We start from the raw sequence: 27,816 nt of genomic DNA, 5'->3' as shown, positions 1-27,816 counted from the left end.
GTCTCCTCCCCCACCATGCACTGCGACAGGCAGCCTTTGAAAAAGCGGCGCGGCTCCTTCAAGATGGCGGAGTTGGATCAGCTGCCTGACGAGAGTGAGTAGCGATCTCTGCCTCTCACTCTGCCCCGCTGCCGGTCCTTCCTGCTCACCTATTCCTGAAATAGAGGTTCTAGCTACCGGACCCTTCGTCTGCTCCCTTGTCCTGAATCACAGTCTCGGTCTTGCTCTTGCGCCGGTGCTTGTGACTTCTTTTGTTGCTCCTGCTGCTGTTGCTGTTGTAGTTAGGAGCCGGAGCTGTGCGGGGCCGGCGTCACAATCTCCTCGGTGCCTGGCCCAGCTCTGTTTCCTGATGGCCTCCCCTCTGGCCTCTCCCTCGAGTTTGGCAGGGGGTTGGGGGAGGGAGAGGCCAACCGAGCAGGGCCGGAAGCCGCTATTATATAAGCTGTCCTTCTCCTGGTGGGACTGAACCGCACCCTGAACCCCCAGATTTGGAACAGGCCGGAACCGGGATTGGGTCCGTCCTTCGCAGGGAAGAATGCACGCTTTTAAAAATCGAGCAGAGAAGCGTTGTGCAGGGCAGTGAGTGGCATTACGCCTCTCCAGGGTAGGCAGGGACAGTGAGTACAGCTTCATCCCGTAAACAAAGTAAGGGTGATATTTGACTTACTGTGAGCATCCTTCTAGTAGTTGTCATGACGTTAGCCTCCTGTATACTTGGAGATAGTTGTCTGTTTGACTTTTACTCTGAGAAGTGCACTGGTTTGTAGGAAACTGTTTTTAAAGTGTATTAAGTACCGGTTTAAGCCTACTTCTTCTCTTGTATATACCAATCTTCTATATACCAAAATGGTAATATTGTTTATATAGGTGATAAATCTTTTAATGATCTTTAAATAGAAAAGCAAGTCACACGTCCTGTTTTAATGGTTGTCTACATACTATATATTTAAACAATCTGTATTATATCTGGGAAATTATGCTACTATATTGTGAGTGGCCCCATATGTATGGTGAAATTAGTAGATTAGCAAAATTATTGAAAGCAAAGTCAAATGTTTTAAACTGAGAATGGAAGGCACACCTCTCTGAAAGTACTGGCTGAACAGTTGGGGATAGAGCAGCAATGAACAAATATCAGATCTGAAGAACTAATTTTGTTTTATATAGAATCCTGACATTCAACTGTCAGACCCTGTTGGAAATCATTTCCTGGAATTAAATTAAAATCAGGACTTGAATGTATGGCATACTTCTTCCTTACATAAATATACATCTACATCACTCCATGCTTCTTATATTCAGCACTGTAATTTAAGGAGAAGATTGAATTCTTCATTACTAGTGTTGCAGAAGAAATTCTGATCCCCTGCAAATCACTTCAATATAGACTGCTTAAATCAAATGCTGAGAGCATGACTATCACATTTTGTTGTATACCTTGATCTACTAGAAACATTCTTCTATATGGGGAATAAATAATGTTCTAAATAAGATTTAGTTTTATTCACATCTAAATTATTATTGTAATCTCATGCCATTCCAAATGTTCCACCTAAGGCACATAACCTTAGTTTTCTGTAAATATTGCTGGAGTTTAGCTTTCATAAGCTCCAGACAAAATTGTTAAGAGCATCTGGATACTGACAGCCAGAATCTAACATCTGGTTAGAAAAGCCTGTTTCTGATGTGTTTGATTTAATTCTCTCAAATGCTGAGGTTTTCTAATTCAGAAGTTTAATTTGTAGGCTGGGATTCATGTGATTATATATTTCTTATACAAGAGGTCACAGTTGTGGAAAACTAGATATTAGAGTCTACTTTAAGTTCTACATATGACTATGAAGATTCTCAAAGGACAGGGATTTAGATTAATATTTGAGGAATTTCTGATTCTACAAAGCAAGTCTTTTTAGAGCTATCACCTGCATAAATACATGCCCATATACTGAGAAGACAGTTTAAATTAACATACATATAATTAAAATCATTTTTAGAAAATTAGATAATTCTCAAACAATCTGCTATCTAGATTCCCCAATGTAAACTAAAATCCTAAATATATTTTCGAGGAAGTCAAATTGAAGTACGTTGGATGCCAGAATAGGCGTCAAAGCGTAGTACTGTATAGACTGTATTAGACATGTTTATCAATTTTTTATTGCTGAGTAAATAAGCCTTATGATTAACCACTATGGTTGAGAAAACTTGCATTGCTTTATGATGTAGAGAAACATCTTATTAGCTTAATACAACAATGTATGAATTGGTGATTATAAAATAGAAATAACATATAATACATTATTTGGTGGTATGGAATCATTTGGCAGTATGAATATGACAGGTTATTAATTTAACAAATTTCTCCAGTCTATAGAACATTCTATTAAGGTTAGCCATATGAAGGAATAATTTCAGGTTTAGCATTGTAACTGTCCATGTTTGTAAGCTTCTGGAATGCATCTGACAGAATACTGGACTAGATAGGTCAGTGGCTTGATTCAACAGACTGTTGCATCTTCCTACATCTTATCTTTGCTGTTATTGAGCTAAAACTCTGTTGGTGAAGATATAATCCTTCATCAAAGGAGAATTATTGAAAAATAAATATATTAAAATAAAATTTAAAAGTGTTCATAGTTTCCTCTTCTTAAAGAAAAACCTGATCTGGTGCATAGATATATTAACCCAACAATTGCAGGTTATATTATTTCATCTTGAAATATTTCAGTTCCTTAATGTAAAATTGTATAAGCCATGTGTAGGATTCACTATTTAGTGTGACCTACACACTCAAATAATATAACATTATTGTAAAACTGAAGAGATACTAAAGCACCTTCTGTAATGTTGATTAAAGAATATACATTGTTAAATTTCACTGAAAGTTTCCTTTGTGGGCCTCCTGTGTTATACCTTATATGAAATAGCAATAAATGTATGGTAATAAAACGGATTATCCATTGATATGAGACTTTGATCCTGATTTGCAGGGATGTAAAATTTATGATATGACCATTTGAATGTAACAAGTTTATTATAAATTGAGAAATAAGCAGTAGGTGCTGGGTGAAATGAGCAAGCACAAAGCCCTATAGCATCAAACTGTGATTTAATATACATTAATTTATACTACTCTGCTGCTGATGTTTTGTTTTACATTTTAATTTCCTTTTGAATATTATAATTATAATCTCTAATACATGCTTTTTTGCAACATTAAAACATTTAATAAAAAATCCTGTGAAAAGCTGTAGATTTCCACAGTTATATTTCTTTGTATGCAATACGAGTCTGTAAATGTTCTAAAATCAGTTTACATCTATAGATATGACTTAAATACTTTCTTTTTAACATCAAAATATAAAGTCAAAATATTAATAGTGAGTGCAGAAAAGTGGAACAGCAAATCTACCATTTCATCCTTAATCTTGCTGTGCCATGCTGACTAAGCAGAAGTTGTGTAAATTGGAGTAAATGAATAAATTAGCAATGCCAACTTCAATGCTAGCCTACTTGAAAGGCTTGGATTGGATCCATCTAGAACGGGTGTCAAACTGCTGGCCCATGGGCCAGACGCATCATCCCAAAACTACCCCCATCCCATTGCCAGCAATGGAGAAAAAGCTCTGATATGTTGCGCGATGTCATATGACATCGCGAGTTTGACATGCCTGATCTAGAATAATATAATTTCTTTGAACCTGTTATCAACTTATGGATTTAAAGACTGAGCTCTTAAATTTGTCAGATGTAAATGCAGCAAGATTAATAACTTTATTGTTAGAAATAACATGACTTTATTGAATTTTGTTATTCGTTTCAGGTTCATCAGCAAAAGCCTTGGTTAGTTTGAAAGGTAGGACAACCAGATTATTTCTTCATATATAGTATTTGTGAAAGTTAAATCTTACAAAATTCTTATTTAAGGAGTATTATGACTGAATGTATACATTGCACAAGCTGCAGTATTTTTAATCATAGTTTATTGAACAAGATACAGTAGCTTTGTTCACATAGCATCAATCATAAAACCATAATTTGCAAGTGAAGTGCCTGGGTTTATGCATCATAGTGAGCTCAAGCAAGTCATGATTTAATGAGTTGTATGAACCCATTTTATAAGTTGCCTACTCATTTGTGGCAGCAAATGGTTAACCTTGTACAAAACAAGATTGGGCCCAATTAGTATTTGGATGAGAGAGAAGTTGTAGGATAAACATGCATAAAGTGACTATATATAAATATGGACTCAGTTGATTATATTTATTGAATCAAGCTCAACTCAAAAGGTTTAACTTTAGATGACATCAGATTAGCTGGAATGTATTTACAGAGGATGGCATTTGTGAAGAAATTGAGTATGTATGTGCATCTGTGTGTAAGCATGTGTGTAATGAACTTGGATTTATTATGCTGTGTTTAATCTTTATTTTTGTATATGCTGCTTTTCTGTTAAATATCCAGTGATCAAGCAGATAAATATTCAGTATTTCTGTGAAAACAGCCAATAAATAATAAAGGAAGGCAAATAAATTAATGGGTTAAAGAAACAAAGATTAAATTAATCCACAACACTTTCCAGAATGAAAATTTTAACTATGCAAGAAAAATATGAAATGAATTTATATGAATATAAATATGCATTTATTCTACAATACATTTCTAGATAGTTTTCCTGTATAGAAATAAGAATGTGAAGATCAAGAAGATAAATAAATTGAGAAGAGTTTCCAATTTTGCTTTCATAGGCATGAAATGGAAAATTTGGGGTACATTTAAATATCATCAAAATTATTTTTTCTTTGAATATTGTATCTTAAGAAATTGGAACTTTAACTCAATATTTTTTAAAATTCTGCATTAAAAATCAAATGTAACATTTTAAACTCTACTTTAAAAAGTACTGTAATTCATCATTTTCAAATGAATATTATATTTCCACCCTAAAATGCTCAGGATTCTCCCTCAGATTGGAAAGAGAAAACATTTAAACACACACACAAAGAGACATACACACACAAAACCCCACAAACACCACTCTTCCTTTTTTGGGGTAAGCAATATTATGCCACATCCTAAAAAAGTAAGCCAAAGAAATGCAAGGCATGAGGTAAGAAAAGAATTTCATTAACTCCTCCAGCTGATTTTTCTGGATCTTTTTCATTAAGTCATATTTAGCATATTTTATGAGTCATTCCTTTTATTTGATCAAACCATCTCAGCATGCTTCTTTTGTACTGATTTGTATTCAACCCACTATTCATTCTTGATACTATTTAGTATCTTAGTATTTCATTCTCATTGCATTCAACTTTTATATTTCTTCTGGCATACCAAACTCTCATTCCTATATAATAAAGTACACAGCTAACATACATAGCTGTTTACACTTCTTTCAACAAACATTCATTCTTTGTAACAGACTACATACTATTCACAATCATTCTATCAACATTTGTATATTGTATAATTTTTCCATCCACTTTCCCATATTTTACAAAAGCAAAATACATAATCCTATATTGTTTTCAATATTTATGAAAAACATTTATGTAAAAAATACACTATTGCTCTACTATAGCCTTTGATAAATTAATTTTTATAATCCTATAAAAATTATATGACTATAATTGATTTGTTGTATTGTACAACCTAATACTGCTTAGAGAGTGCTGTAAAGCACTATGAAGCAATATTTGAATCTAAGTGCAATTGCTATTTGTGCTACAATCATTTGGGTCCTTGACCAACAATACAGCATTACTTGGATATAAAACTGCATACGCATGCACATCCCAGATAAATACACTTCTAATTTCAACACAAATATTCCATATTCATTCATAATTACATTAAGCATGAATGAACATGAGATATCTCTTCCTTACCCCCATCCAATGTTAAGCCATTTATTAAGCATTCATTTCTCACATACAGTCTATTTCTATCATCTAACATTTTTGTGCATTCAGTAATTAACATTCAAGTCTATATTCAAACAAAAATTCCACAAATCAAGTTATTCACGTTATCATACACTTCCTATGAATCAACAAGTATAATATTCTTTTATATATGTTTTTAGTGATGTGAGGAAGAACAAATCAAGTCTATACATCTTCTGCCAAACAGAAAACACAGTTCATGTTCCAGATTTTGTTTATTATCATCTAACATTCCCTTTTAATCAGAATTCTGCCAAAACCTTCCAGATACAATTAACTGAATAATCCATCTACAGTACAGGTAGTCCTCAAACTACAACAGTTCATTTAGTGACCATTCAAAGCTACAATGGCACTGAAAAAGTGGCTTATGATCATATTTCACACTTATGACAGATGTAGCATCCCAATGGACATATGACCAAAATTCAGACGCTTGGCAACTGACTCATATTTATGACTATTGCAGTATCCCGGGGTCATGTGATCATCTTTTGCAACCTTCTGACAAGCAAAGTCAATGGGAAAATCAGATTCAATTAACAACAGTGTTACTAACTTAAAAGCTGCAGTAATTCACTTAACTGTGGCAAGAAAGGTCATAAATGGGGCAAGACTTAGTAACAGAAAATTTGGGCTCATCGTAAGTTGAGGACTTCATTCTTGCTATCTTTCTCTTTCTATAGGAAATAGTAACAGTATTCTATCAACTGTCAGGCACAGATGCAGTTTTCACATACACATTAAACGAGTCACAGTCACTTCTCAAGCATCTACATTTATTTCTCTAGTACATCAACACCTAGCTTTACCATATTCAAGACTCCTACACAGGGTTCACCATTGATTTTTTTCTTCAATGTTATCATTTACAGCATTTGTTTAAATTCCACTTTTCAATATGTTACTATTATTCCGATACAAATGTTTAAAATACTCACACCAGAATTCCTCATTTCAGTTGCATCCTACATCATTTCATCATTTTATGGAGTGCTGGAGACTCCTTATTTATCTCTCTTCATGCAATTAATTTCAAAACAACTTTTTATTTCCATCAAAATTACTTTGCACTTTTTTGCCTTTTTCAATCTTAATAATTTCTTTCTTCTCTCTATAGCCACAGTACTTTCTTTGCAGTTAAATATATTTTCTTTCGCAATATACAATGGATATAGAAAGTCTACACGCCCCTGTTAAAATGGCAGGTTTTTGAGATGCAAAAAAAAACACACTAAGATAAATCACATCAGAATTTTTTCCACCTTTCATATAACATATAAGATGTACAATTCATTTGAAATACAAACTGAAGTCTTCTGGGAGAAAATAACAATAAAAAACTTATAATCACATGATTGCATAAATGCACATCCTTAAACTAATACTTGATTGAAGCACCTTTTGATTTATGACAGCATTCAGTCAGCATGGTAGGCTGGGGAATCTTTGTCTACTTTTCCTTGCACAAGTGCTCCAAATCTGTTGGGTTGCAAGGGTATCTCCTGTGCACAGGCTTCTTCAGGTCACCCCCACAGTTTTTTTAGTTGGGTTCAGGTCCAGGCTTTGGTTGGTTCCAAAACTTTGATCTTCTGGTGAAGTTATTCTTTTATTGATTTGGAGGTAAGTTTTGGGTCATCATGTTGAAAGTGAAATTCCTCTTCATTTTCAGCATTTTAGCAGAGGCCTGAACATCTTGTACCAAAATTGACTGATATTTGGAACTGTCATAATCCCCTCAGTTCCAAAAGTACAAAGCATAATGCTGCCACCACCATGCTTCACTGTGGGTATGGTGTACTTTTGATGACGTGCACTGTTGTTTTTGCACGAAACATAACATTTTAGAATTATGGCCATAAAGTTCAACCTAGGTCTCATCATCTAATAACACATTTTTCCACATGCTTTTGTCAGACTTGATATACGTATTTTGTAAATGCAGCCTAGCTTGGATGTTTTTTTTTTTTTTGTAAGAAAAGACTTCCATCTTGCCTTCCTTCCCCATAGCCCAGACATATGAAGAATCCCGTAAATTATTGTCACATGTAGTATGCAACCAGTACTTACCAGAAATTCCTTCAGCCCCTTTGATATTGCTGTAGGCCTCGTGGCAACCTCTCACACCAGTTTTTTTCTTGTTTTTTCATCAATTTTGGAGGGAATATACTGTTGTGCCATATTTTCTCCACTTGTTGATGACTGTCTTTACTGTATTCCATGGTATATCCCAATGCCTTGGAATTTTTTCTTGTACCTTTCTTCTGATTGATACCTTCCATCAATAAGATCCCTTTGATGTTTGTCAGCTCTTTGCAGACCATGGCTTTGCTGTAAGAAGCAACTGAGTAGTTGTCAGAAAAATCCTATTGAACAGCTGAACTTTATATGGGCTTAATCCAGTGGTGGGATTCAAATATGTGAACAACTGGTGCTCTGTGTGGGTGCTGCTTCTGGAAGTCCATTCTGGGCCTGGGCAACAAAAAAGTAGCTACCAGTTCTGCCGAAGTGGTGTGAACTGACTGAATCCCATCACTGGCTTAATCACTTTAATTCATGGCAGGTGTATTCTGACTACTATTTAACATCAGTTTGAATGTGATTGGTTAATTCTGAACACAGCCACATCCCTACCTATAAGTGTGCAGACTTATGCTACCACATTATGTAAGGTTTTTTTATTAGATTTCAGCTTGTTTTTCAATTGAGTTGTACATCTTATATGTTATTAAGAGTTGAAAAAAATCTGAAGTAATTTATCTTGGTCTCCTTTTTTTCATCTCAAAAACCTGACATTTTAAGAATGTGTAGACTTTTATATCCATTATACATGCTATGCATTAGATTGTCTCCATAGGCCATCAGAGTTTGGTTAAGTAGGCTTTCACGTAACTTTTTAGTTAAAAAAGGGTTTGCACAAAATTACCAGCCCAAGTTACACTATGCCACACATAGCATTTCCACACATAGCATTTCCTGATAATAAGTTCTAACTCAATATCTAAAATCAATATTTATACAGAGTTGATGCTAGTTGCAGCATTATCAGATGGGGGAGAGGTTTCAAGATGGTTGCAATGCGACAATCAATGTCTCACCCTTTTGTACATATATGCAACGTTGATACACAGACCAAAGACGTAGGGTTTCTATTACACTCTTGCTTTATTTTCCACACACCCTGCAGATACCACTGTCCAATTTTGCCCAGGGCATATTAGCAAGTTTGTCCCTGATGGATCATTGTGAGGCAAATGCTATTCCCCCTTCCCTTTATGAGGGGGGAAGGTGTAATTTAATCTGAAAATAAAAATAAGGTATAAGCATACAAATATAATTGATTGGGTTTAAGAACAAAGAAAGCTGAAAAATTGTTTCTGAAAATATACTGCTCGGGTTGAAATGAAATATAACTTGAAATTAATTTAATGTAAACTCCCAAAATAAGAAGGTAATTGACATAATTCACATTTTAACATTAAGAATATGTATAATTTGTAAAAGGAATTATATTTAAAATATATAACTTATTCATAACAGAGGGAAGTTTATCAAATACATGGAATGAAAAATTCAGTTCTTTGCAGAAAACACCCATCTGGAAAGGCAAAAATGTAGGAGTTACTGTAGAAATGGTAAGAAGCAACTTTTATCTTTATAAGTTGATTTAATACATGTTTGTCCATCATTCTTCCAAAACACTGGGTTCTTGTCTGGTCTAGTATACAAAGCTAGTTAAACCCATGTCTTTTATTTTCCTTTCCATTATAAGATATGAAGGGTGCAAATTATTTTTGCTTGATTATAAAACAGGAAAGTTAACATTTTTGATGAAAACAGAAAGAAAAACCCTGTGCACACTTTTTAAAAAAGTATCTTGCTTTTAAGTACAGGGAGGCATTCACCAATAAGGCTTGTTGTAGTCATTCTAATTTGAGAAACCTCGTAGGAAGCAAGCCGTAAGAGTGACAGATTCTGAAGTTATTGTAAGTCTCTCCAAGTCTACCTGTTCAGGTGCCTTAAATAATTGGGTTTTTAAATCTTTTTTTGGTTTGGTTTGTTTCTTCAGTGTTAACTCCTGGCAACTGTTTGGACAAGTCCGTGCACTTTTCTTGGCAAGATTGCAGAAGTGGTTTGTCATTGCCTGCTTCTGAGAGAGAGTGACTGACCCAAGGTCACCCCAATGACTTTGTTCCTAAAGTGAGACTAGGCGTCACAATCTCCCAATTTCTAAGCTGGTACTTTAACCACTATAGCAACCTGACTTTGTTTTGAGATAGAAGTTAATAGATATACAGTATTTCAAAGTTATGAAGTCAGCCTCTACAATGAACTTGGCTGCAGCCATCTTGCTCGTTCTAGGTTGCCACTAAGTTTCATGCAAAAGAAAATTATGTGGAAGACTCTGTTGGAACAAGAATTTCCCCCCCTTGTCCATGGGTAGAATTCAGTGCTGATCATGGAAGTTTGACTGTGATGCTTCCACTGTAACAGAGTTAGGCGTTAATGTTGGAGTAAAGAACAACATTCCTTATTTCAGGGGTGTCAAACTGCTGGTCCACGCTCATGCCGGCAATGGAAAAAAAGTCGTGACACGTCGCAACACATCACATGACATTGCGAGTTTGACACCTCTGCCTTATTCCATTCCTATTTTAGCTACAAAGAACAAGTGGCAAATTATTTAGATTTTTCATATAGTAGCAATTTGTTTTGCCAAATCTAAATTAAAAATGGCTTATTGTGTTGCAGCATTTTTCCTCACCCTATGTTGCCATCCCACATTGACATTCAAGATTAAAAGTCTTCCATTTGATGAGAACAGATTATTCAGCACTAAGTCTTAATGATATTATGGATGGAATTCAAATGGTTTATATTGCATAGATGGAACTGCAGCAACCCTACTTCATTCCCTTCTATTGCCATCCATAGTCTACTAGAGAAATACTATTCTCTCAAGTGGAAAGAGCATGAGCCCAGGGTTTCTCGTTAGATATTGGTATCAACTATGCATCTAACACAGGGGTCTTCAAACTTGGCCTTTTCATGACTTGTGGACTTCAACTCTCAGAATTCCTCAGCCAGGCACGCTGGCTAAGGAATTCTGGGAGTTGAAGTCCACAAGTCAGAAAAGCCAAGTTTGAAGACCCCTGATCTAACACAACAGACCCATAGGCATCAGTCTCAAGACTAATAATGGTCCTTGATTCTAGAGTATTTTCTTTTGCATTACTCCTCTATTGGTATTATGTCAGATAGCCAGATGGGCTTACTTCTCCTTCTTACCAGCACTATAGATTGAAACTTGATTCCCAAAGAGAGATAATCTTTGGAGAAGCTGTTGTCTCTTCAATTGCTTTATGAGGACTAAGTCCTCCTGCAAGTAAGAAGCTTTTTACTGATTTATGTATGTGAATATCAGAGACTTTCATTAAAAATTTGGCTACATGTACTTGTAATTAGATCTCTGGATGATCATCAGTGAATTCACCCATCCTGCCCTTTTTTCTCATAATTTTTCTCAAATTATGTCCCTGTTGCTTTACATTAAGTTAGAGAAGACTTCGATATAAGTAAGGGTTTTTTTCCCTAATAAAAAAAATTATAATGATCTTGCTATGTTGCAGGAACTGGTACTATGAAATCTTACAGTCTGCAAATCAAGTTTTTATTTGGTTGTATTTTTTTGGTTGCAGCCTTTCAGAAATTCCAAACGAACTCGTTCCTTTTGTGAAGAAGATGAAAGGCAAATGAATACAAGATCACCAAAAAGAAATCAGAGAGTTGGAATGGTCCCACAGGTATTCTTATATATGAAGCTATTCATATACAAGTAGGTTGCTTGTTAACAAGTTTGTGAAACATAGAGCATACTTATATTAAAAACTTAGCAGAATCACTTTTTGCCAGTAGAAAAGGAATTTGCTGGTTCTACCTGTAATCCATTCCTTCCATTAAAAGTATGTTCTAAGATAATGATGGTGAACCTTTTGGGCTCAGAGTATCAAAACTTTGGAAAATGCTTAACTTGACTCTGCTGACATGTCTCTCACACACACAACCCAAACAAAAGAGAAAGAATTCCTTACATACAGTATTCATTCTTTAATTTAAAAAAATGCAGTCTAATTGTGTATGATCCCCAGGATCTGTTGGAACTGCAGCACGCCTCTTACCCTCAAGCAATGTCCTCTTTCTCTTGACAGGTCCCTGTGACCCATCAGCCAAGGCAGCTCCAGGTCACACAAGACCTTCATTCTTGAAATGGCTTTGGAGAATATGCTCTTTTGCAATCTCTGCAGCCTTCAAAAACAATGCAAAAGGATTCCTTGTTCTCACTGAATTTTTGGAGGCTGTGCGATTTCTGGAGGTTGCACAAGAGCACACCCCATTCTTGTGCAGCCTCAGCAACTTAGGAAAATTGTGTGAGATTGGAGCAGGTTATTGGATGTTGGTGAATAATACTGTGTCACCCAAAGTGGTGTGGCATGTCACTTTTGATGTGCATGTCATTCCAAAGCAAGGGCATAGGGAAATCGGAAGAAGCTTTTCACTTTCCTTTCCTAATTGAGCCATCATTATATAACAATCTTCTATGGATGAGCCTATCCTCCTGTCCTTTTGTGGAAGTTACTAATTGGAGCTAACACTATATTGAGATGTTAAAAAATATGTAAAAAAGCTATATATTTGCAGATTATTGTATTCTATATGGTAGATAAAATCCCAAAAATGCAAACCTCTATTGATTATTCATATTTCACTTTAAATGCTTAAATGTCATATATTAACAAGCCTTTATTTATCTTTGTTACTTAGAAATTTACTGTAACAGTACCAACACCAGACAAAAAAGCATCACAAAAGATTGGTTTGCGGCTACGTAATTTACTCAAACTTCCTAAGGCCCACAAATGGTGTATATATGAATGGTTCTATTCAAATATAGATAAGTATGTATGACTTTTCATTTACTACTTAAAAATTAACTAATAGAAATATAGCAAAATATATTTGATGGTATTTAATATTGTTAAAACAACTTTGCTGGTAAACTTTAAATATTGTCAAAATAAAAAAAATAAATAATAAGAGAAAATTTGTATCAACCTCAATTTCTTGTGATTTCATAGTCATGCTTATGTTTCTTTCTTGAGAGCAATCTGGAAATGTTTTTTCCAGCTCTACATGATATATTTTTGGCTTTTCAATCTAGCTGAATCTCTAGTATTCCCTGAAGATGTGCCATTAAAGTACCATTCAGACCCATATCTGCTTAGCTTCATAGCATAAACAATTATATATTATACCTTGAATTGATTTCTAACAGATAACAGCATGTACTGCATATAGTACCTAGTACAGTATATATGCAGAGAGAGGGGGGGGGAATATATGCATATAGTATATAGGGGAAAATATAGTAAAATATTTTAACATTATTTTTATATCTAGTTATGAGTAATAATTATAAATTAAAGTTGATAAATATTTACATTAAATTGGTAGCTGTTCATTCCTCACAGATTTAGGAATCAAAATTTACTTTTAAGTTACACTTAATTTAGAAAGATGGATAGATAGATAGATAGATAGATAGATAGATAGATAGATAGATAGATAGATAGACAGACAGACAGACAGACAGACAGACAGACAGACACACACACACACACACACACACACACACACACACACACATACACATCTTATGTAAATACAAATAAATTTGCCCGAACATATTATTACATAATTCCCCAAAACATTTGTGCCTATAGTGACAGAATATCACTTGTTTTTAATAGGCCATTGTTTGAAGGAGATAACGACTTTTGTGTTTGCCTGAAAGAATCTTTTCCAAATCTGAAAACAAGGAAATTAACCAGAGTGGAATGGGGAAAAATTAGACGATTAATGGGAAAGCCACGAAGGTAAAACCTTACTATGTTTTGAAGAATTAGGTCTTTTAGGCTATGTTGTGTGTATGGTTGGTGACATTTATTTTTACTTGATGTTTTCCTTTTAAAAAGTGCTGGATTGTTTTTAAAATACAGATTATGTTACATAAATTTAGTTGAGAATGAAAAAATATGATACTTCGTATTTTTTTATAAAAAACCCTGATGCATTTTTTGTATCTAATAGAAAAATATATGATTTACAGCTATTGCTATGTAAATGAGTTCTACAAAGTTGGGTAATAAATTTTTAAAATTGCTCCATTGTGTCTTAAATTTAATATCATATACTGTATCCTTATCACAAAGCAGCATATACAATGCATTTCTTACCATAATCCCCTAGTTTCTCTGGGGCATAAACATTATGCAGGTAAAAAATGCAATTCCTGATTAACATAATAACAAACTTTCCTATTTTGATTTTCCAAATTGGTAAAGTCATTTATTACTTGATTTCAGAGCACTTTGAAAATCAAAATAAAGAGCTCCTTCAGTGGATCTATTCTTAACCCTTGATCTTCTCAAAACTGCTTAGTAAGAGCATTCTGTATTTTGGAGTAGGTATCATTAACATGCTGATGACACCAGCTCTGTCATATAAAATACTTGAGTTGCAATCATATGTACATTTACATAAGAATAAATCTCACTGAAGGCAGTAAGTAGTAAAGAAAATGTTTTTCCAAAAAAACTTTCAGTGCATAAAATTGATTTGTTAATTACTGAAATGAAAACATGATTCTCATAGCCTGTCAATAGTACTTTAGAAGTGAGCAACATGCAGCTGACTTCATCCTGTGCTGTAGTCATGAGAATAGAATTATAGAAAAATCTAGAGAGCAACATGTTGCCTAGCCCTGCTGCACTGTGATATAGCTATTACTGTACAGTTGTTTCTTTAATGCAGGGGTCTTCAAACTTGGCCCTTTTATGACTTGTGGACTTCAACTCCCAAAATTCCTCAGTCAGGCACGCTGGCTGAGGAATTCTGAGAGTTGAAGTCCACAAGTCATAAAAGGGCCAAGTTTGAAGATCTCTGCTTTAATGGGTGAATTTGTTTTTGGCAGGCTTGGATTTTCTTTTTTTCCCATCGCTTAACATAAATATTTGGCTCTTGTCCTTCAGGAAACAGTTCATGATGTTTTACTTAGAGAGTATTTCCACGTGTAAATATTTCATAAAAAACATTTTACTGTACTTCTAGAGCAGGAGTGTCAAACTGTCAGCCTGCGGGCTGGACATGTCACGAGGACACCGCGCCCACCCCATTGCCGGCAATGGGGGAAAAGTTCTAATACATTGCGCAACGTCACGTGACGTTGCGAGTTTGACATATCTGTTCTAGAGGACCAACTGCAGGATTTGACATATTTGTGCATGAGCACAGATGTGAAAATCAGAATAGTTTCACTTTCTGTTTGCAGATGTTCTTCTGCATTCTTTGAAGAGGAAAGGTCAGCATTAAAACAGAAACGGCAAAAAATTAGATTACTGCAACAGCGAAAGGTGGCAGATATATCTCAATTTAAAGATCTTCCAGAAGAAATTCCATTGCCATTAGTAATAGGCACAAAAGTTACAGGTAATTTTATTGCTTTTACATGAAGCCTTTTTTTTTTTTACTAATGTTGAGTTTTACTGATCTAGCATAGTTTGAAAATAACTTTCCTTTTTGCATATACTATTTGCATCCATCCATAATAAAATATTCTAGCTGGTTTAAATATTTCAAGTCTAAAACAATTCAGCTTATTGTAAAATGTATGAAAATAGTACTTTAAATTTTTCCATCATTGACAGGAACCATATCTTGAAATCAAATGCTTATGTTCACAGTATGTTTATTATCTTTGTAGTTGGTGTCTTTCAGTGTTTTATTTTTCTGAGCAGCCAAACTCTATTTAATCTGTTTCTAATAGTTAATACAATTTGACTGATTATCATGATGATCATCCTGGATGTATCCATCCCCACTGATACCCAGCAGTATTGCAATTAGCTTTCTAGAATGAAGTTATCTCAACATCATCCAGCATTATTGAGCAGCAGTAGTACCATTTTGTTTTAACTGCTCACCATTTTGAATTTTGACATTTTTTTACAGTATGTACCATGAATAGGCATTGTTCTGAAAATCTAACCTAACTTTTTATAATTTTGTGGGGATAGGCATTCACATCACACGAACAATACCAAATAAAATCACAGGCTTCAAACATGCTTTCTGAAATCAGAGATACCTTTCTGAATCCTCTCACTTGGAAATAAGTTAAATTATTATTTTTAAATAGACAAATACTATTAAAAAATGAAGCCTACTTAGTTTTATTACTATAGTAATAACAGAATTGAGCTTTTCCTAGCACAGAATTTGGAAAACTAAATTGATCCTGGAATTTAAATTTTGTCGTTGCCTAGCAGCCTTACTGTATTTTTCTCCAATTAATAATGTGATATTGATCATAGCGCGGTTACGTGGTTCCCATGATGGACTCTTCACTGGACAGATTGATGCTGTTGACACTCTTAATGCTACTTACAGAGTAACCTTTGAGAGGACAGGACTTGGGACACACACAATCCCAGATTACGAAGTCCTCGTAAGTATCGTATTTTCATTTTTTAAAGAGCTAGAATATGAAAAATATTCATGCAAGATAATTCAGGGATGAAAAGATACAGTACCAATGCTGTCAACTTTATCAAAGCTCTCTCAAAAACTCTAAAATACTCTCTCAAAACACTACTAAAACTTGATCATTCCATTAGCTACAGGTAGTCCTTAATTTACAGCATTCCTTTAGGGACCAAAATTAAAATGGCTCTGAAAAAAGTGACCCATGACCTTTTTTGCACTTACAACTGTTGCAGCATCTCCATGGTCATGTGATCAAAATTTGGATGTTTGGCAACTGGCATATATTTCTGACAGTTGCAGTATCCTGGGGTCATGTGATCACTTTAGAGATCTTCTGACGAACAAAGTCAATGGAGAAACCAGAATCACCATATTACTAATTTAACAACTACAGTTATTCATTTAACAACTGTAACAAGAAAAGTGATAAAATGGAGCAAAACTCACTTAACTGTTGCTGAGCAACAGGAATTTTTGGCTCAACTGTGGTCATAGGTAGAGAACTACTTGTATATAAAATCATTTTTAATTTATTTTTTCCTTCATAACTTCAGAGTAATGAACCTCATGATACTATGCCAATTGCTGCCTTTGGACAAAAACAACGACCTTCTAGATATATTATGACACCTCCCCAATTACATTATACACCTTCCCTTCAATCACCAATTACAGTAAGTGATGTAAATTTAAATTTGGTTTCATTTACTGATTAGCTGAATTTTTAAAGACTCACAAACGAAATTAATAGTTCAGAACATTCTAAAGCAGTGGTAGCGAACCTATGGCATGGGTGCCAGAGGCGGCGCTCTCTGTGGGCACACGCGCCCTCACTCCAGTCTTAGGCCTTCAGCTGGGTTTTATAAAACCTTTTCGCTTTAGGCCTCCACCACCATGTGCAAAAAAAAAAAAAAAAGGTTCAATCGGTCAATTTCAACTTCTCGCGGGAAAAAAAAGATCTTGCAAAGTTGGAATTGATTGACTGAACTTTTTAGTCCCACCCAGTCTGCCGTTACCACTGCAGCCACGCCCACCCAATGGGCCACACCCATCCGGCACTCGACAATGCATAAGTGAGTTTTGGGTTGCAGTTTGGGCACTCGGTCTCTAAAAGGTTCGCCATCACTGTTCTAAAGTTTAATTAAAGTGATTTAAAAAAAAACCAAATTATTAAATGCAACCTTTTTTCTTTTGTAGGACAGTGATCCTTTATTAGGATCTTCTTGGAAAAACAAAATTTCAGGTTCAGATAGTGAAACATTAGGTGGTTTTCCAGTAGAATTCCTTATGCAAGTGGTAAGTCTCAATGTTTTTCAGTTTTACCTGTATTGATGGATTGAAACTTTTTGTTCAGGGATGATAAACGCCTGCTATTAAAAGTAATTGATTCTTTTTATGTATAATATTAGAGAACAATGTTCATGAGAAATCATTATTTTGTCCAAAATATAAAACAAACATCCAGGTATTTGGTCTGTATTATGAAAAGTAAAAATAAGTATTTGGAAAATAAGTTACAATTTTAAGTCAAATTTTCAATCTTATGCTTATAATATTTGTACTAATAAAAATGTCCAAATCAAAGGTTGCTTGGACTTTCACAAGGATTTGTTGCAGGCCAAAAGAACTGTTGATTCCTAATAGCTCTTTCTCCTAAAAGATTAGTTTACTATTCTGCAATCAGCTGGGAAAGTTCTATTTCAAAAAAAGCAAGTCATAAAGCATGAGATGTGCTTTTAAGAACTACTTTCACGGTCTTTGAATTGTGGCCATTATGGTAGAAAGTCTAGGGACTTTAGTTCATCAAATTAAGTCACAATTAAGATTTTTAATTATGGTATGTTTTTATATTTGAATTGATTAACCATAATTTGAAGTCACCTGTTCAATCTGTAGCCTCTAGACATAGTTTAAAGGGCATTGTTTAAGATGATGTAGAATCAAGGAGATTCTGTATCAGAGGTTCAAGACCACTTTTAGTCATGGAAATTCAGTGGGCAACTTACTCTCTGCTCAAGAAGCTATCTCATGTATCTCCTGTTGCTGGGAAAAATTGGAGCTGGGAAGTTATGTTTACTGTATTGAGCTCCTAGAAGAAATGTACTTCTAAAAATACTCCACAATCTAAAAGGAAAATCAAATGGTGAGACATTTTTGCTTCATATTGCTTAAATCTTCATATTTCATTTCCACCCATTTTGATAAATTACATGAAGGGGACTCAACCATCAGCAGAGATACTCTTTTTCATATGGATCTTCCTCTTAACCTGGATAACATGAGAGATTTTTACATGTCTTGTCTATCCATTCTTTGTGCATTTGAGACAGATTGAAATCTCTGTGGAAATAATATCACATTTGTGCCTAGATCACCATATTGTGGTTAAACATTTCTCCCAGTGCCAATTTTCTAGAGCAGATAGAATAGAAATATATATTATTTTATTTTACAGCTTCCATTATACAGTGTTAATCAAATCAGGAGGAAGAAAACAATGGTCAAATTTCTACTTCCTACTGCTCAAGCCTTAACCCATCCTCTGCCTTGTTAGTTAATATAATTAATAATATCCTTATTCTGGTACCATCTAGATTAGAGGTCACCAACCTTTTTTGGTTGGGGGACCAGAGGAATGCACTGATGCCAACAGCCCCGAGTATGAGGTTGGGAGTCATGAGAATGCTCATCAAACAGCCGGTATATTCTCCACTGTGTGCCTTCTTATTCTCTTGTAACTCCTTCTCCAATCTCTCTGCTCTGCAACAGTGGGGAGAAAAAAAAAGTAATGTACAGGACAATGCTCACTCATTGTAATGGTGATCATGTGACTAAGAGACTGCAAAGGACATAAATGTGGGCATTGGTTGCAAAGTTATTTTTTTAGCACCATTGTAACTTTAGTCACTGAACAAGGCAATTGGTAAGCAAAGTGTTCCTATAAAACAAACTTAAGGTTGCTAATCAAGCAAATGTTATTATGTGGGTAGATTCAATATACAGCATCCTTAGACGATCTAAAGAGATGTCAAAAAACAAAATGAAAAATAATGTTTGCTACATTTGGCACAGAGGTAAGATTTTCCAGGCAGAGAGGTTCAACCAGTCACTAAATTGCACTTATTTGGAGATGTGTTAATAAAATTGGCTGTAGCAGACTTAATGCATCAAGTCTGAAATAGTAGACTTGTGCCATGAACTTGAAATATTTAATAAATAAATTTATTCAACAGGATAGGAAATAGTACCTACCTTGCTCTCATTTCAACACCATGGCAAGCTCTTCAGGAAGTGTTTCCAGACCTTAGTATATTATCTAGTATTGGTTTTTAATACAGACCTATCTAGAATAACATTAGATTACTAACTTCCAATTTCTATGATATATGGAAAATATATTATACTCTTTTCTCTGCTTTCCTCAGACCAGATTATCAAAAATTCTTATGATCAAGAAGGAACATATCAAGCAGTTAAGGGAGATGAATACAGAAGCAGAAAAATTGGTAAATATATGCCCTTGTTTCAGTGGTCATTATTATATCAATTTGTGATCCCGCAACAGACTAGTCTTTTTTTTTCACATGCTCTAAAGCTGCAGGGATAGTAACAATTTGTTCCACTAGTGCAGTGTTTCTTAAAATGTGGTCCTAGAACTCCTGAATTTTTGAAGACCCTTTTAGGGGACTGCAGAATCAAAGTTATTTATCAGTCCAAGTTGAAAAATAATACAATATTGGATTTCTGGGGAAGAAATTGTGAACTGAAGCAGAACCAATGATCATGGTGGAATGAAGAGTCAGCATGTAGACCAGCTGTTTGCACTTCCCTCCAAATAAGGAGCAGATTAGAGATTGCTCAAAAGGCACCATACAGTTGCTCTCCACGTGCAGACTGCAAAACAGCATTCTTCAACAGGGTTAGAGCATTGGGAAACAAGGGAATACCCAATTTGTTAAACCACAGTCAGCAAGTTCAAAAGTACATCACTTTTTATTCATGTCTGGAAATTTCTTGTTCGCTGGTTTTCAGTTATTAGGAATATTTGAGTTGAACTGAGTCATTTAATCCTTAATAAAATACCGTAAGTTTCAAATATAAGGTTAAAGACTTTAAAAAATTAATAAGCAGCAAGAAAAACCTTTGAATTTGGAAAGTTACAAACAAAGAGTCCAGATATATTTGAAATAATATTCTGGAATTACAAGAATACTTGCTATGGAAAAATGCTGCTGCTTTGAATTCTCTTTTTAAAAAATGCATGATAGAATGAGATTTTGAAAGTTAGACACTAAAGGGAACCAGAAGGAACTAAAGATTACAATTAAATGTGAACACTTAAATTTGACTTACTAATACAGAATAAAGCAAACTATTTTAACGTTGAACACATTGAAGGATATTTTGAACAGTGGACCCAGAAATTAATTTAAGAGTGTCTGCCTTTATAGATGGACTTTATTTCTAAGGTGTTATGAAAGAGGAACATTTTACCTGACAAAATTGAGACTGACCTGAAAGTGGATTTAAAATTGACAGGTTACAAAAATGATAGGGAAAAAAGATATATACTGGACATGCAAAAGAAATTGGCTGATGTCCTAATAATTAAAAGAGATGTACAAATAACAAACCAAGAGAGTGACATGGATATATTGGATTCATAAAAGAGATTTGTTAAGGCTTTGAAGAATTTTGTGAGAAGGTACAAAGAAAAAAAATGAAAAGAAATCAAGTTCTAGAACATTATTTAAAGGGACTACAGATTGAGATTGTTAAAAATAAAAGGAAGGAATAAATAGTTTGTTTATTTGATCAAGGCTAAAATAGGTTTATTGTTATCTCTGGTAATCCTTAAAGATTTTGCTGAAACATTAAGGCTTTAAAGATCTGTTTATTAACAAGAAACGGGAAGAAAAGATCATTTGTTGTGTTTTTAAGAGAAAATAATATATATATATTCCTATTTTTTTTTCTATTTTTCTCTTTTTTCTTTCCTGCATGTTTCATTTTTTATTTTTATTCTTTAAAATAAATATAATTCTTATTTTATCTATAATTTTTAAAATTGGAAAGGGGTCTCAAGAGAAACAAGTTTAAGAAACAGTGCACTAGTGGCTGCTATCCTGGCGGCAGAGGAATACAACTGGATACAGCTTACATAATAAAATATTTGCTTATCATAAAAATACTTTCAGGACAAAAAGGTAATTTGTGACTTATAGTAGAAACTCAGATTTAAGAACCCATGAGTCTATGTTCCTTCCTCTATAAGCCTTTAAAGTTCATTCTCTTTTCTTTCAACACTTGCAATGAATTGCTTAAAATTTTCATATGCGGACCAAATTTGTATTAGTTTTCACTACTATCAAACTAGTAGAAAATTTGTTTCAAGCAAGAATGGAAATATTAACTTTAATAAAGTGATTAATATTTATGACAACTTGTTCAGTAGGCAGCAAAATATACATAGGCTTAATTGTTTTTTATTAAAAGAGTGACAGTTTGCTATACAATATACAATGCAATATCAAATGGAAATAATATTAGTATAAAGTTTAGAATACAATGGGTTTCAGGAATTGTACCATTTTAAAATATAGTTTAAGAAAGTATATAGTAAACCTAAGGAAGTCATGTGAAAAAATTTCTAATCTAATGCATCCTGAATAGGGTATACTTCCTTGATTCTAAAACTTTACTCCAATTAGATTCTTGCATATTATTTAGTCAGTTTACTTAGCCACCGCTTTACAGATATTCAGGGTAGTATACAATTAAAACAACAACAACACTAGAAAAATATAAACAACCATAAAATATAATAAGCCTCGTTATATGTTCTGGAGTTTACAGATGCATGCATAGGATTGCAACCTTAGTTAGTTTGAACTTAAACATACATGAATTGGTTACTAGCCTAATTGGTACACAAAAGAATATCAACTATTTAAAAATATGTTTAAATAATTTAGGGATTAACTGTTAGCAGTAATTTAATAAGAGGATTCTTAGTTCATCAAATAAATTTAAAATAAATTTGCATATTTTTTACAAGAGATAGATAAAGCAGAAATATACTTAAGAGAACTATTTGGTCACATTTAAATGTTAGGAAACAAAAATTATAGACTGATTTGTGTGTTAAAAATCTGAACATTGTACAGATCATGCTCTTAATGTATTTAACATTTTATTTTATAAATTTTCTAGAAATCCTATTCTATGCCTATTGGTATTGAATTTCAGAGAAGATATGCAACTATTGTTTTAGATCTTGAACAGCTGAATAAGGATCTAAATAAAGTTTTACATAAAGTTCAGCAGTATTGTTATGAGGTAAGTGTTTTGCTAGTTTCATGTTTCAGTAACTATAGGAAAAGCTACAGGTTCTTTTGAATATCTTCAGAATGATATGCATTACCAATATTTATGCTGCCACATAAACATAGAAGTCATTTTTCATTTCTGTTTGATGGAGCTTGATAAAATAACTGGTATCTGCAGGTGACTGAAGAAATAGGATAAGCTACTCAGATGCAGATGAGGTCTATTTTCTGTCACAAATAACAAGCTGATAAGATACAATGCTGTAGTTTTGAAATGTCAGTGTCCACCCTAGAAAATATAGTGTAAATGAGCATTTGGAATACTGGCTCTTAAAAGTGACTCAGTTCTCAATTCCTTATTCTGTTCCAGCTTGCTCCAGAACAAGGTCTCCAGCCCTCAGACCATCCCACAGATCTGAGACGAAGATGTGAGGAAGAAGCTCAGGATATTGTCAGACAATCAAACACATCAACAACTGGACAACCTTGTGTTCAAAATGAAAATCTGACAGAATTGATTGCTAGACTCACAGCAATATTACTGCAGATTAAGGTAAATTCATTAAGAAAATGAGAACACTTACATTAGCCTTCAGTTTACAACCATTTGTTCAATGACCATTTGTAGTTGCAATGGTCTTGGAAAAAGTGACTTATGACCTGTACTCACACTTACGGCCATCACATCATTCCTGTGGTCACATGATCACAATTTGGGCACTTGGCAAATTGGCGCATATTTCAGCTGATTGCAGCATCTTACAGTCACATAATCATGATTTGTGACCTTTTGTGCCAATTTCTGACACAAAAAAAATGTCCATTGCGGAAGTTGGATTTGCTTAACAACTGCATGATTTTCTTAATGAACACTGTAAAAAAATATGATAAAATTGGATCCAGCTTGCCTTACAACTGCAATGAGTTACAACAGAAATTTCAGTTCCAATTGTGGTTATAAGTGAAGGACTATCTTTAATTTGAGAAATACATTCTGCCACTTTGGGTTAGGAAGTTTGTTGTGACCAATTCACCTGCTTGAATCTGGCCTCATAAGTAAGCAATTATTAGATGTAGAAAATAATCTCCTTTTATAATCTTCAATCATCTTGTATTCATTTTCTTAACAAAACCTAGTCTACAGTGAGTCCCCATTGTTTATACTTGATGAATATTGGAGTATTTTTAGTTTATTTCCCAGCTTTTGCAGGATGCAATGAGATTAAAGTTATATCCACAACTGGAACTGGGGATGGCTTCCTCCACCTGGTCCACATCTCTCTGTTTTGTGTGTGTGATTAAGTACACATATATTTAAGCAGTACACAACAGAAAATTTACAATTTCATTCTATTCTAATTATGTTGATGAAATTTCTTCCAGTGTCTAGCAGAAGGAGGTGATTTAAATTCCTTTGAGTTTAAATCATTAACAGATTCATTGAATGACATCAAGAATTCTATAGATTCTACCAATATCAGGTAAAAAATTGAAATTAAACTTGTATCATATATCCGTATATGTATATCTAGTAATCTTTTCAAAGGATTCACCTATTGTATGCCAATGTACACCACGTACTAGATGGAAGAAGAATAGTAGCAGCATGTCAGACTATTTCATGAAGAGGCAGCCATATTTCTCAGTTTATATGCTGCATTCATTATAAAGTGACTCTAAATTAGATACAATACATTATATAAATTATGTACACCATATTAAAACAAATAAAATAATAATAACCCAAACCTTGTTAAACAACCATATCAGTGAAAGAAAATACCATAGCACTAAAGGTTAATAGCAATTCCTTCCAATATCAGTTCCTTCCAAGTTCAGATATCCTCCAGGAAGGCTATGAAGACTTGGTCTTCCAGCAAGTCCTGGACTCTGTGATTTTGTGAATTCAGTAATATGTATGTATGACTATTTCAATTTTTGCCTTTCCTGGACAAATGTTTGCTATTTGGTTCTCTTTGTTTTGTCATATTGTAGTCTTAACTTGTCTTGTATACTTCCTTGTGTTTTTTGAATAATTAGCCAACCTTATAAATCCAATAAATGTATATTAGTTAGGGGTCGCAAATTGTTCTGCCCCAGAACATGCTGAAAAGCCACATAAACAGGGTCGAGGTTGTATGAACTTTGAGGGATTGCTGTTACAATGAAAAGCCATGGAAGAAGCAAATTTCTGTGATCCCACAAGATGATATAATTTTATCAATAATGCCTGGAGCCTGCTCACCTTATTAAATCTAATAGAGCAGTTAGCATAATTGGAGAAAGATAGTTTTGTGGATATCTAGGGCTTGAGATATGCTTTATACGTGACAACTAACACCTGGAAACAACTGACAACCAGTCTAGCTCATAGAGTAGAGGTGTTATTTGGGTGAACCAAGGTTCCTGGTACATTCTGGATCAGTTGTCGCTTCCTAGTAGTCATGAAGGGCAACACCATGTAGAGCTTATTAGTATAGTTCAAACCCAAGATGACCAGGGCATGAATGACTGAGAATAAGACCTCCAAATCTAGGAAAAGGTGTAATTGGAACACAAGATAGATTTGTTTAGAGGTCCTCCTAGTCAAAATTGTTCACCTGTTTGAGCATGAGCTATAAGTCCAGGAGGACCCCTAAACTATGTGCCAGTTCTGTTTGAGAAAGTGCTATCCCACTTAGTATCAAGTTGAAAAGCCACTCATAATAGACATCTCATGAATCCATAGATACTCAGTCTTGCTGGTTTGAACCTAAACCCCTTCCTCATTTCTCATTCAAATCCTAACTGTCCAGAACTTGGATATTACCACAACAGAATCAGTTGTCAGAGGTCTTGATATATCACTGGGTGTTATGTAAATATTGATAACTGTCCCCATGGTAGTGGATGACATCACCCAATAGCTTCATATTATATTAAACAGAAGCTGGGAAAGTATTACACTTCAAAGAACCTGCAAAACAGGTGTTTTAAGTCTCACCCTTTTTCCCTTCACCAATACCCACATGATGAAATTAGTTCTATTACAGTGCATTGCCCTCTGGTCTAATCCTCAGACATTTTAGAAGGATACCATTATGTTAGTATCAAAGGACACCAAAAGATCAAATAGGGCAGGAGAGTTGCACTATCCCTACCCTGATCCTGCCAAAGATCATTTACAAAAATAATAAACGCCACATTTCAAGTCCAAGATCCCACTGAAAAGCATCTCAATAATCTGCTTCTTCTAGGACTCTCTAAAGCTGCAATCCCACCACTTTTCCCAAAAGGGGAAGGTTAGAGACCAGTTGGAAATTATTCAGCCTCATGGAACACACCAGCTGCCTCCACTTCAATAGACCACCCTCTTCCTCAATATATGGAAACTACCTCGTGTGAATAATGTTTACTCTTCACTGTACTGAAAGATTTTCTTTCATAGTTTATGTTGAGAAATATGGTTCCCTTTTCTTGAAATTGCCCAAAATTATGCCAAAAAAGGCAAATAGCTTGATATCATGGAAATATTGTTGTATGTAAACTTAGAACATGTATCTAAGCACATTAATACATCTGCATATGGACTGTTTGAAAAAGAACTGTTTTTTCTTTCTTTAGCTGTTTCCAGAATAATGTAGAGATCCATGTTGCACATATCCAGAGTGGCCTCAGCCAAATGGGAAATTTACATGCTTTTGCTGCAAACAACACTAACAGAGACTGAGTGAAATATTTATACTCCAAGTGTACAGAATATAATAGAGGAAAATGCTTGGTGTGTATGCTTTACCAAATATTCTACCAATTGGAAGACAAAGGAAAAAAGGATATTTTGAGAGTGTTTGTACTACTTCTGAAGAAACCAGCATAAAATTAGCAGCATTGCTATGGACTTCATCACTTGCTATGCACATAATATCTTGTTTTTAACAGCTAAACTTTAGTTGTAGTATGTGTGTGTGTTTGTTGTTTTAAACTGAAAGTTATGCAGACACGTTTTCATAACAAGGGAAAAACTAAATGTGGTTGCAGCAAATACTGGCAACTATATTAGAAATTTTTGAAAACAGTAAAACTAATATGACACAGTTGAGGGATCATATTAGTAATTTCTTCTTATTGGAAACCACGATCGCTCATACTGTGACTTAATTGCTTTTTGATTTTAGCCTCTGAACAGTGTGCTGATTGATAAAGCAGTATGTATATTCCTGTGTTTGAGAAATAGCAGGATAATGGAATACCTGAAGGAGTAATAGCAAATAGATAACTATTGTACACTTATGGATACTGAGAATCCCTGTAAATCAGTTAATATCTTTGGAATATTTAATTTATTATAACTTATAAAAGTAATTGAATGAAGGAATAGAAAAGACTAAAAAAGTTTTTTTAGTTAAGATATTTCACACAAATAACTGGTAATACTTTCCACTGATTGGTTTGCACAATTTAAACTAAACACATGGTTATCAAGCAATTCATATAATTTTATGATGCAATTGGATAGCCAGTCCTCCAAACTGCCTTAAAAACTAAAGACCTGAGGAGTGTAGAGAAATGTTGATCTTGTAAAAAGGATGTATTGAGTTGTTATATTTAGTATAACCTTGTAAAGCTTCAGTGTAATAAATTGTTTTCAGATTAGAATTTTCAGATAGCTGTAGCAATGTTTTGATTCCTTGGTACCTCATAAAATGAGGTCTTTTGTATGTTGATGTATAAAGAAAATGTAAACAATTATTTTCAATTTAAAATTTTGTATAGTTTTAAAAATGAATCTATATTCTGTGTCTGCATTTATGCTGCTTCAGAATTTAACTGCAGAGTCTATATTTAGCAAAGCCTGTTCTTTTAAGAAATGCATAAATTTTATTCTCATTGACTGATGAGAAGGCTGCAATGTTTTACAAAAGTTGGAAACAATTTTAAACATGAAAAGTAGGTTGAAATAA

The 27,816-nt window shown here is 34.2% G+C and overlaps 1 protein-coding gene across 3 annotated transcripts; it reads left to right on the top strand.

The window, feature by feature from the left end:
• LIN9 (lin-9 DREAM MuvB core complex component) lies at positions 1 to 27,816 on the top strand. 3 transcript variants are annotated; one of them, XM_039341723.1, is made up of 15 exons: positions 1 to 94; positions 3,824 to 3,856; positions 9,486 to 9,580; positions 11,645 to 11,749; positions 12,768 to 12,901; positions 13,754 to 13,879; positions 15,334 to 15,491; positions 16,376 to 16,509; positions 17,102 to 17,221; positions 17,745 to 17,843; positions 19,973 to 20,053; positions 22,761 to 22,886; positions 23,247 to 23,429; positions 24,260 to 24,357; positions 26,480 to 27,816. In XM_039341723.1, the coding sequence occupies exons 1-15, from the start codon at positions 16 to 18 to the stop codon at positions 26,583 to 26,585; spliced, it is 1,677 nt and encodes a 558-aa protein (XP_039197657.1). In that variant the 5' UTR covers positions 1 to 15; the 3' UTR covers positions 26,586 to 27,816. The 3 variants fall into 3 exon arrangements, with proteins under 3 accessions (XP_039197657.1, XP_039197658.1, XP_039197661.1); XM_039341724.1 differs by lacking the exon at positions 26,480 to 27,816 and adding an exon at positions 26,113 to 26,469; XM_039341727.1 differs by lacking the exon at positions 1 to 94 and adding an exon at positions 509 to 645.

Source organism: Crotalus tigris, unplaced genomic scaffold, assembly GCF_016545835.1.
Source record: "Crotalus tigris isolate CLP2741 ecotype Arizona unplaced genomic scaffold, ASM1654583v1 scf7180000017771.5222438, whole genome shotgun sequence".
In the NCBI taxonomy this organism is placed as follows: domain Eukaryota; kingdom Metazoa; phylum Chordata; class Lepidosauria; order Squamata; family Viperidae; genus Crotalus; species Crotalus tigris.
This window is presented reverse-complemented; position numbering and strand designations above follow the sequence as displayed.

What these genes read in the sequence shown, in the direction of transcription:
- LIN9 (XM_039341723.1), top strand. Translation starts at nt 16, where the DNA reads ATGCACTGCGACAGGCAGCCTTTGAAAAAGCGGCGCGGCTCCTTCAAG. An exon ending in TTAATGGGAAAGCCACGAAG is followed by an intron (nt 13,880 to 15,333) that starts GTAAAACCTTAC and finishes TTCTGTTTGCAG; the next exon opens with ATGTTCTTCTGCATTCTTTG. An exon ending in TCCCAGATTACGAAGTCCTC is followed by an intron (nt 16,510 to 17,101) that starts GTAAGTATCGTA and finishes TCATAACTTCAG; the next exon opens with AGTAATGAACCTCATGATAC.